This window comes from Triturus cristatus, chromosome 3_1 (genome assembly GCF_964204655.1).
Source record: "Triturus cristatus chromosome 3_1, aTriCri1.1, whole genome shotgun sequence".
NCBI classification, from domain to species: Eukaryota; Metazoa; Chordata; class Amphibia; order Caudata; family Salamandridae; genus Triturus; species Triturus cristatus.
The window spans coordinates 527,990,328-528,002,464 of NC_140583.1; the positions used below are offsets into that span (position 1 = coordinate 527,990,328).

The following is a 12,137-nucleotide window of genomic DNA, read 5'->3' on the forward strand; positions in this document are numbered from 1 at the left end:
TTGCAGGTTGTTGTTGTCTTCGGAAGAAGCCTTTTGGTCACGAGATAGGTGACTCCTCCTCTGGACAACAGTGCGCATGGGCATCCACTCCATCCTCAGATTGTTTTTTTCCGCCATTGGGTTCGGATGAACTTTTCCACTCCGGCTGAAAACTTCTGAAAATCCAGCTTTCGAAGCGAAAAACCTTTACAACTCGACGTCGAAATTCAATCGGACTGGTTCCGGACACGGCTCATGGAAAGGACACCTTTTAAAAAATGCCCCCAATGTGGAGCAAAGTTCCCCCACAGTGACCACTACGAGGTCTGCAACCTGTGCCTCTCGCCGGAACATAACGAATCCAGCTGTCCAGCCTGTGCCGCATTCCGATCCAAGAAAACCATCCGGGACCGAAGAGCTCGACGCCATATCATGGCCAGACCGGCTCCAGAACCAGAGGACATCTTTGCTCAGGATGTCCCGGAAGAAGATTCCGAAGAACTCCAAATTATATCCGAAGCGGACGATTCCGATGACCTCATCACTCCGGGGCAACGAGTGAGTACCAGTGCCCCTACCTCAACCCCCCCAAAAAAGGCATTGGTCAAGACTCCGCCAGCTGGCCCCAGTCGCGACCGAAAACCGTCTTCAGAAGCCCCGGGTTTGGCTCCGAAGAAATATAAGCCTACAGGTGGCTCGGGCTAGAGCAAACCACATTGTATAGTACCCACAGTACCTTCGGCACCGAAGACTCAAGACCTCTCGGCACCGAAGCAGGCTCCGAAACCATCGAGACCTATTGATAAACCGGCATCTAAAGCTATCAAGCTCAAAGATTCCCTCTCGGCACCAAAATCTCCACCGGCACCGAAATGTTCTTCGGCACCGAAATCCCCGCCGGCACCGAAACCATCATTGGTACCGAAACAACTGTCTAAAGTCCAAAAAGACTCTACCGATCATCCAGAACATAGATCGGAACCGAAAAAATCGACACCAAAGCCACTTTCGGACAATGAAGAACTTTTTCACCCTGATCCCACGCAAAAAAGGATTTATATCAATCCAAAAACTGGACATGTCACCGCTGTGCCATACAAGAAAAGGAAGCTGGACACAACACCTTCTCCAGCTCCCATAAAGAAGAAGGACTCCGCCACCTCACCCATTCGTCCTTCCTCTCCTATATCACCTCTCACGCCACCCTGCCCCCACCTCCTTCTCCTCTACCATCTCCTTCACATACACCACCTCCACAGGATGATGATGATGGCTTAGGGGGAGGGGGTGATCCGGATGACCTTAATGATCCTTTCACACTCCCGGATACGGCACCCTTAGATGACTGGGCTTACCCTTTACCCAATATTCCTGATCCCACTACATACCCCTCCAAACCCTCCCCTCCAGATGACCACCTAGGGTTTGGGCAGCTGATAAACAGGGCGGCACTTTTCCATGGCGTCACCATGCATTCCTATACACCTGAAGAAGACTTTCTTCTAGACACATTCGAACAGTCTCAAAAATCAGTTCAAATCTTGCCCATGATTAAGGGAGTCATAAAACACGCCACAGAGGTTTTTAAAGACCCTGTCAGAGCTAGGGTTCTTAACCCCCGAATTGAAAAAAAATATAGACCTGCCCCACAAAATCCCGCTTACATTAAAGCACAGCTCCCTCTAGACTCTTTAGTAGTTTCAAACGCAAGAAAGCGGGCTAACTCCCAAACAGCAGACACACCGCTCCCAGATAAAGAGTCCAAGCTATTAGAGGCCTCGGGCAAAAGAGTTGCAGCACAAGCTGCTAACCATTGGCGTATTGCCAACACACAAGCCCTATTAGCCCGATATGATAGGGCTCATTATGATCAGTTAGAAGATCTTTTACAACACCTACCAGATCAGTACAAATCCCCGGCCAATGACCTCACCCAAGAGGGGAAACTCATATCTAACGCATCTATCAAATGTGCACTAGACGCCGCGGACACTGCTTCTAGTGCGGTCAACACAAGCATACTTCTTAGACGCCATGCATGGCTACGTATTTCAGGCTTTAAGCCGGAAGTACAAACAACAATACTTGGTCAACCATTCAACCAAGAGCAACTATTTGGGCCTGCAGTAGATACTGCACTTGAGAAGATGGAAAAAAGATAACGAGACTGCTAAATCAATGGGAGCATTAGTTTCCACAACATACAAGGCTCCTTTCCACGCTCCTTCTATAGGGGAGCCTCCAAAAATATTGGGACAAACACCTCTTCCACTTTCAAAACCTCCGCGCAAACATCCTCCAACAGAGGATATTTTAGAGGAGGATATAGGGGAAACAACACCAAGGGCCGAGGTCGGGGCAATACCAACACCCGCACCTCTCCAGCCACTAAACCGTGACTTTCCTCCACTCCCCCCAGACCATTCCACTTCGGTCGGGGGAAGACTCCAACAGTTCCTACCTGTCTGGAATTCCATTACAACAGACAAGTGGGTAAGACAAATTATCCAGTTTGGTTACTGCCTCGAACTCACAAACACCCCCCCACACATACCACCCAAACACCGTTCAATGTCACCACACCATCTTACACTCCTCAAACAGGAAATTCGGTCCTTGCTTCAAAAACACGCAATAGAACCAGTTCCACTCCAACATCAGGGTACAGGAGTATATTCTCTATACTTCCTAATCCCCAAAAAGGACGAGACTTTAAGACCCATACTCGATCTCAGACTCCTAAATCAGTACATATACTCAGATCACTTCCATATGATCACTCTTCAACAAGTGCTCCCACTACTTCAAGAAGACGATTTCCTTACCACATTAGACCTCAAGGACGCATACTTTCACATCCCCATGCATCCTGCTCTCACAGGAAGTACCTAAGATTTGTGGTAGACGGACAGCACTATCAGTTTACGGTCCTCCCATTCGGAGTAACAACTGCACCCAGGGTATTCACCAAATGCCTAGCAGTAGTGGCAGCGCACCTCAGGAGACAACAAATCCATGTCTTCCCGTATCTCGACGATTGGCTCATAAAAGCCAATACTTTCGACAAATGCGTTCTCCACACTATTCAAACTTTACACAACTTGAGATTTACCATCAACTATCCCAAATCTCAACTGCAACCCTCCCACATACATCAATATCTGGGAGCCACCATAAATACTTCCAAGGCCATAGCTTATCCCAGCACAGCCAGGATAGCCAACATGCAAAACCTCATCTTAAAATTTCAAACTCAACACTCTCTTCCAGCAAGAGTGTTTATGCAACTATTAGGCATGATGGCGTCATGCATCTCCATTGTGCCTCACGCACGACTTCAAATGCGTCCCTTGCAAGAATGTCTAGCACAACAGTGGAACCAGGCTCACGGACAACTTACCGATCTGGTGTTGGTGGACAGTCGCTCACTTCGCTCACTGAAATGGTGGAACACCATCAACCTGTCCAAAGGGCGACCGTTCTTAGAGCCTCTTCCACAAATAATGCTGACAACCGACGCATCTCTCACAGGGTTGGGAGCCCATCTCCTACAACACACCACTCAGGGCAAATGGACCACTCAACAAAAACTGCTCCATATCAATCACCTAGAACTTCTAGCGGTGTTCCTAGCACTGAAATCTTTTCAAGTACATATAAGGAACAAAACTGTCCTCATCCACACAGACAACATGACGACCATGTATTACATACAAAAACAGGGGGGGACACATTCTCTCCAACTGTCCCAACTCGCACAGAACATTTAGAGATGGGCAATTCCCCAAAACATCAACCTGTTAGCGGAACACCTTCCAGGGGTTCACAACCAGATTGCCGATCTCCTTAGTCGACAGACACAACAAATCCACGAATGGGAATTAAACCCCAAAGTCCTACTCCCATTCTTCCAAAAATGGGGCCAACCAGACATAGACCTGTTCGCCACACACGAAAACACAAAATGCCCAACCTTCGCCGCCAGGTTTCCACACCCACAGTCGAAGGGCAATGCAATATGGATGAACTGGTCAGGCAGATTTGCGTACGCTTTTCCGCCTCTCCCACTCATTCCATTTGTGGTACGCAAGCTCAAACAAGTCTCTAAAACTGATTCTAGTAGCTCCCACTTGGGCACGTCAACCCTGGTTTGCGACACTTCTGGAACTCTCGCTAGTTCGACATCAAAAACTGCGCCTTTCCCCGGCCCTATTTACCCAGAACCATGGAGAAATCAGACACCCAGATCCACAGCAACTGAACTTGGCGATCTGGCTCCTGAACTCTTAGAGTTCGGTTACCTCAATCTCCCACCAGACTGTATGAATATCATAAAAGAAGCTAGAAGACCTACTACTAGGGCATGTTGGAAAAGATTTGCCATTTACTGCACTAATAATAATATACCTCCACTGGATGCTTCCATCCAAAACATTATTTGCTATTTACTACACTTGCAAGATGCAATTTAGCGTATTCCTCCATACGTCTACACCTAGCAGCGTTAGCAGCCTACTTACAAAATCGACAACACTTGTCACTATTTAAGGTACCAGCGATCAGAGCCTTCATGGAAGGTCTTAAAAGAATTATTCCTCCCAGATTACCACCTTCTCCAGTGTGGAATCTAAATATTGTTCTAACAAGGCTCATGGGCCCTTCATTTGAACCTATGCATAAATGCGAACTGCAATTCCTTACTTGGAAAGTGGCTTTCCTTATTGCAATCACATCCCTGCGACGGGTAAGTGAGATACAGGCTTTAACTATTGAAGAACCCTTCCTACAACTACATCGTAACAAAGTGGTTCTTAGGACAAACCCAAAATTCCTACCAAAAGTCATTTCCCCTTTCCATCTTAACCAATCAGTCGAGCTGCCAGTCTTCTTCCCTAATCCAGACTCAATAGCTGAGAGAGCCCTTTTTACCGTAGATGTTAAAAGAGCCTTGCTTTATTACATCGACTGAACCAAACCTTTTTGCAAAACCAAACAACTGTTTGTTGCTTTCTCTCCACCACATAAAGGCAACCCCATTTCAAAATCATGTATAGCCAGGTGGATAGTTAAATGTATCCAAATATGTTACCAAAAAGCTAAACGCACTCTTACAGTTCCCCCTAGAGCGCACTCCACACGTAAAATAGGGGCTTCCATGGCATTCTTAGGGAACATTCCCTTAGAAGATATTTGCAAAGCAGCCACATGGTCCACCACAGACACCTTCACTAAACATTACTGTGTTGATGTGCAATCCAAACAACAAGCTTCCGTAGGCCAAGCTGTCCTAAAAACTCTATTCCAAACTGCTGCAACAGATACAGGTGACCACCGCTAGGGGAGACACTGCTATATAGTCTATCCTAAGTGTGTGATCTGCAGCTCATATGCCTCGAACGGAATATACTACTTACCACTATGCATCTGTTCTTGGCATGTAGAGCTGCAGAGCCACACACGCCCACCCACCTCCCCGGGACCTGTATCTGTTCCAGCATTGTCTTAATTAGACATTACACATGGACATCCTTTCTCTTTATTCTTATACACTCAATAATTTCCCATCATGGCGAAAAACAATCTGAGGATGGAGTGGATGCCCATGCGCACTGTTGTCCAGAGGAGGAGTCACCTATCTCGTGACCAAAAGGCTTCTTCCTAAGACCACAACAACCTGCAATCATCCGAGCGCAACGCCAGATGGCGATCTTATCCTAAGTGTGTGGCTCTGCAGCTCTACATGCCAAGAACAGATGCATACTGGTAAGTAGCATATTCCATATATCTATATCTCTAAGGGTGGCACAATAAGTGTTGAAGGCCTGGTCACAGTGCCCTTGGTACCCATGGTACCTTTCACAAGGGACTGACATGTAGCCAGAGAGGTGCCAATTGGGGGGTACAAGGTACAGTTTTGGGAAAAGAACACAGGCCCTGGGAACCTGATGGGCAGGGATCCAGAGCACATCAAGTCAAAGTCCATCAGTAGTCTGGCAAAAAGTGGGGGGGTTACTGAAACGGAAAACCATCTTCCTACACTCAATGACAATTGTATTGTTCGAAGTGACTAAATGGTAATTAATTTTCATTTTAGATAATTACAAGCTTCTAACCAAAAAGGTTACAGAGACGCCGCTCCACAAACAAGTCTCCAATAGACTACTTCATAAGCAGATTAAAGGCCGGTGAGTAATTTAATCATACTCTTCTGCCATACTGAATGATTACAACAAAAAAATAATTCATATGAATAATTTCATTTTCAGAACCATACTTGAACACCTACATTCCTGTCCACCACATTTAGCAGCTGTTCACAATATATTTAATGCTGCCGTAGCTGCCATGTAAATATCTATAAAATGTGGATTAAGCAACAGTGCTTAATTGATGTATCATTTAATTAACCCTCTTTCCAATAATGGTTCACTTTCTGGTAGAGCAAGGGAAAACGTGATGTAATTTTGTCAAATTGCACATGTTGAATGCAAATTGATATTAGTGCAAAAATAACTATTTAACACAGTGTAGCTTGCAACCGGCATTTGATAAACCAAGATAAAGAGTGTGTTGCCATCTGGGGTGGAAACGTTTTGTCCCTCTGTGCCTGTGCTGTTCATCTTTGTCAACTTAACACTAATGGGGCTTACTTGTATTAGCAAGAAAGTAGTCCCTGTGAACCTAGAGCAGAACATCTGCGTGGTGCCATTTTCCATCAGAAAGTGCCTAATCTGGAAAAGCCTGTGGAATTACCATATTCCTTGATGTGGAAGAGAAGTAAGTCCTACCTACTTTCATGAGAGCCTTTACTGTACCTGCGAGAAAGTGTGACCTCTTTCCAAGAAAGGTGGCACAATACCAGGCAGACTGAAAGGACTTTGCAGACTGAAAGGACCCCGCAAGTAAAAACCTATGTAATCCCTGAGACCATGCAACTGTAAGCATGAATTTTGTAACTAGCTGTTTAGAACCCGCCACTGCAGTTACTGGAGTAAAACGAGTAAACGGGTAAAATGTTTTTAGATCATGAAGGTCCCTATATTTCTACTTTTGAGTTTCATTCCTCTATATGGGTGTGCCAAACAAAAGCAAGTTCCATTATAACCAAGCCCTTTAGACTCTATGAAACAGATTACTGGCCTTGCTAAAGACGATACTAGGAAATTCTAACAGAAGTTATGGCAAATGGTATGGCTGTACATTGTATCATATACAGAAGACAATGCAAGGAAGTAGCCTTCCAAACTCAAATTAATTAAATAAGAAATGCTAATGGTTTGATAAAGTCAAACCATCTTGGAGTATTTTGATGAAATAACACCATTGTGACACTGCATACTCCACGGTTGAAAAATAAGGTGTAGTTTGAAAGTGATATAAGGAGTCTAAACATATCAAATTGTTTTGTTAATAAGTTACTTTTAAGCTTGCTAGAATCCATACATTTCAGTACAGATATTATAGAGTTGTGTCTGTATGATTATGTTTAGCTGCTTTTTGTGGAAAATGGTAAGGTGGTACCTCTGAAATGCCTCCAAAAGTTTCTAGCTGAGGGCTAGGAGTAGTGCAGAAAGTGGGATGAAGCCCCACCAGCGCAGCATTCAAATAATAGTCTGATTAAGAGAAAACAGCTGTATATCCTTGCTTAACCTAGATATGCAGGAAAATTACAATTACACTGTCACTGTAAGGGTATGTTCTCAGTGATCATTGTGGCAGTCCTAGTGCAGGGTAGTTTAATAGCACAAAGTATCACTGCCAGTTAAATGGGTGCTCAGATCGGGAGTTGTTATAGTTATAATGGGGCGGATCTATTGGAGTGGAACAGGTGTATTAAGGGGAATGATTGTTCTGAATTTCAGTCCAGTTGTAGGTGTAAGTAATGACTAGTGTTCAGGGTCTTGAAGTTGAGAAGATGTGGATTTGTGAGTGGATTTGTTAGCTGCCAGTTCACATTGATCCAGCGGAAGCAGAGTAAAATTGTGGGCACAGACACAAGTTTCCCACCACACCATAAACTCAAATCTCAGTAATATAATTCACAACAACACAGAGTTTGGGGCCATAGAAACTCTAATTTCCACTTAAAATTATGAGGTCCTCCGATAGATCTCTGTAAGAGTTAATAGGGACTCAGATAATTAGAGACGGAAGCTATTCTATCATGAGGACCTGTAATGAAAAAAATGCCTATCTAACAGCAACAATCAATAACTATAACTTGTCATCAATAAGTAAAAGCAAAACTCAGTATAGTTATCAAGGCACTTTTATCTAATCTTCAAGAAGAATGATCAATACATAAAAACATGTTTAGAATTTTCATTTCTTGGTTTTTCAATTGAATACAGATAAAATCACAATACAATCACAGTTTGAAGCAAAATACATCATAAATCAAATAACTGGCGTGAGGATAGAGAAAGAAAAAAATCATCATGCATTGGAATTTCAGTATGTAATTTAAGGAATAGTACGAGTTCAGTTGTAGATTATCAAGACCGAAACGCTAGGTGGACTAAAGCAGAGCGTGCAATAGTCTGAATAATGAATCCTTCAGCCAAAAGATTTAGCCTGCTCAACTTCCCCAACCTATGAAATGCAGGGGAAATCAGGAGAATTCAGTTCAGAATAGTCAGAGTTTGGACCGACAGCATGTCACGCCCAAGAATTGCAAGGAAAATAGCTGCACTCATCATTTCCCACAAAGTTTTTATACCTCGAAATGTTCACCATTCCAGCCCACAAAGTAGCTTCTGCACAGTTTTGCATGATTCTATGGTTGAGATCCATTGGGTGATCGTGGAATGATCATTGTTCAGCCCCCAAATCGTCCGGAACCTACACGTAATACCTTTTTTCCCTATCTACAGTTTTCTGAGAATGAGCAATATTTATTTTCACCTCAGAAATAGGAAGCACACTCGCAATTAAACATGTTCACACGCTCGCTTCTGAGTTCGCTTGCAACAAAGTTGACACATTTATTCATACAGAGAGGATATTAAGACTGTAAAAAAGAAACTTCAGTGATGATACTTGTAACTAGAGCAATCAAGTCAGCAATTTTCTTATTAGAAAGAAATAATGAAGGACAAAATACATTTCTCTGAGGGCTACAATGGAAAGACGTAATACATTTTGAGGCCTACATGGAAACCCAAAAACATGCTAACTTTAAAACATTTGAAGAAAACAAAAAGGCATATGGAAACTAATATATAAACACTACTTCATTACTTTCATAATCATAGTCTAATCATATTTTGTTATTGAACAAACAGCTTCTCTTTGCAGTTTCCGATTTAAGGTTTGAGAAACCTAGCAAAACACATTTCAATAAAGCAATCCTTTCAAATCCTATTTTGCTAAAAACCCACCGACTGCGTTATTAGTTTTCACAGTATTGTCATAACACATCAGTAGCTTTTCTCTCTGTCATTAATCTCTGTTTTCACCAGTTTGAGAAACTTCTGCATGCTTTTACGATGCAGTTTTAAAAACTGTGTTCAACGAGACACAATGTTAGTCATGTTTTTTTAAAAGTATGTTTTAGTAATTCACACACAAGGAACAGGATTTGACGGACCAAAATCATTCTTAAATAGTCATGCTCCATCGACATTGATATAAGTGGTAAGACCGGTGTGAACTTTCTTTAATTTGACAAAAAAATATATCATAGATGTAATAGTAAACCTATTTTCTATCTCCTGGCATACGTAATACTAATTGGTTCCTGGAAAGGTTATTTTACAAATATTTTTTCATTGAGTACTGTTTTACATGGGGATGGGGGTGCCAATATCAGCTTATTTTATTTTATTTTGAGAGTTTTATATAGCGCAACCATGACCCTTGCTGGTATCAGAGCGCCTCACAGTAGATCAAGGACAAAAAGATTTAAAAAGTATTAAAGTCACTAACAAAAAAAAGGATGAGTCCGCATCCCTGAACAGGGAGGGTACAAAACGGTCATTACCAGTAGAACAAACAATAATATAGAGGAGAGCAGTAGTCCTCAATACAATTGACATGTGATGAACAATCCGAAGATAGGAGACCCTAGGATATAAGACAAAAATATGTTCATAAGAAGTACTTATTCCTGAAAGCTGCTGTAGAGGGATTCAGCCTGACTTCGGGGGGCAAGTCATTTCAAACTCTCGGGCGGAAATGGTTTGTGTGAGCAAGTGCCCACTTTCTGCATGGTTGCCCCCACTTTTTGCTGAACTGCTTATATACTTTGACTAAGTGTGCCCTGGGCTCCTGCAAATCCGGTACACAGGGCCTATGTTCTTTCCCTACAACTGCATTGAAGCCTAAACCCAATTGGCCTCTCTGGCCACAGGTCTGTCCCTGGTAAATGGTACCACAGGTACCCAGAGCACTGTAACCAGAGAAAGGGCTGCAGCACTTATTGTGCCACTGTGAGAAAGTGCCATCTTTCTTGCATGGTATGCCCCCACTTTTTGCTGAATTGCTGACGTACTTTGAGTGTGCCCTGGGCTCCTGCCAATCAGGTACCCAGGGACTATGTTCCTTCCCTAAAACTGTGTTGAAGCCTAAACCCAATTGGCATCTCTGGCCACATGTCAGCCCATGGTAAACGGTACACTAGGTACCCAGGGCCTTGTGACCAGAGAAGGCCCCTAAGGGCTGCAGCATTTATTGCGCCACCCTTAGAGACCCTGTACCCTGACACACACACTGCCCTTGCAGGCTGAGTGTCTGGGTGCAGAACAAAACAGAGTTGATATGGCACATATCCCTGTGGCAGGATAGGGGGTGTACCCACCCCAGGGAAGGGACCCATTGGTCCCTGCCCTTTACCTACCTGTAACGCCCCTAAATTTAGTATTTAGGGGCACCCTGAACCTTCCTTCCTCGGATTCAGATTCCGAAACAAGAACGATAACAAGGAACAAGAAGACCTGCCATGCAGCTGCTAACAAGAGGAAGACACCAAACTGAATTAGCCTTAGCCCCACTGGCCTGTCGACCCTCAAACCTGCTCCTGCTAAACCCCGGCATCTCCAGTGGTCAGCAACCTCAAAAACCCCGGAGGACCTGACTGCCTTGTGACTCTAACTACCTGGGTCTCCCACGAGCAGTGGTACTGCTCAAAGCAAGTAACTGACCCCTGGCATCAGCCAGGAACTGCGAACCCTGCACACTCTGCACCCGCCAAGCCTGGCCTGTGCTGGAGTGAACAAAGACCACGAGGACGTCCCCCTGGCAACTGTGACCCCAAATCCATCACCCAAGGACCCACCTCAACGCTCCTGACGACACCTGCAGCCTCAGAACCAGGGTATGGGCAGAAACCATGAACTTAGCCAAACTCTTTCAGAAGAATGATGGGAGCAGACATCCAGTTCACTGGGCAGGTTCTTCAGGATCAGAATGGGTTTTGACATTATAGGTTGTGGGCACCCTTCTCATCAAGAGAAGTGCACATGGATACATAGCATGTGATAAAGACAGGCTTCTTACTCGAGAGTATGGGGCAAGCATGAAGGACCATAGGAGACCCCACAAAAGAAGAGGCAAGTGGCACGTATAGAGAACTCTAGAAATAGTACTCTGTACTAACGGAGGAGAATATAGGCAAAAAGGCTGAAAAATGCCAACGTGCAGTTGAAAACATTAACTATTGTATATAATAAATAAGCAAAATCAAATCACATTACAGCATACTATCTGATGGAGACATCTAGCCGCACATTCCTTAACTTAGAATATCCCCAGGCGTCAGTCTGGATCCGTAAAAAATCTTCAGCAGTACCCCTGCGTGCCGGGAGACGGCGTCGCATGGCTCTGTCCTGACGTTGTCCACTGACATCACGTCAGTGGACCATATAAGTCCCTCCTGGTGCGCTGACATCAGTTTTCCTTCTTTTCCACGCCCCAACGCGGATCCAGAGAAGCGATCACCTCTGGCCTGATCAGGCCTTCTCGATACTTTTGGCATTCGGGAACAGTGTGTGATGGCTTTGTGCTTCAAGGCGTGTGAATCCTGTACGCTGCACACGCGATCTGCATGTGGTGCTTGGGAGAGCACCACGACTCCAAAGAGTCCGACGGCTGAAGCCGAAGTCTCTGCGGGAACATCGCATGAAGTTACTGTCCGCCCGGATGTCCAGTTCGTAGTCCTT

At 44.3% G+C, this 12,137-nt stretch overlaps 1 protein-coding gene across 2 annotated transcripts in view; it reads left to right on the top strand.

Moving 5' to 3' along the window:
• Positions 1–12,137, top strand: part of TICRR (TOPBP1 interacting checkpoint and replication regulator) — a 586,714-nt gene that overhangs the window by 310,534 nt on the left and 264,043 nt on the right. For both annotated transcript variants that reach the window (XM_085644448.1, XM_085644450.1), the window contains exon 16: positions 6,074–6,164. In XM_085644448.1, the coding sequence (XP_085500574.1) occupies positions 6,074–6,164 (91 nt within the window). The remainder of the gene's footprint in view (positions 1–6,073; positions 6,165–12,137) is intronic.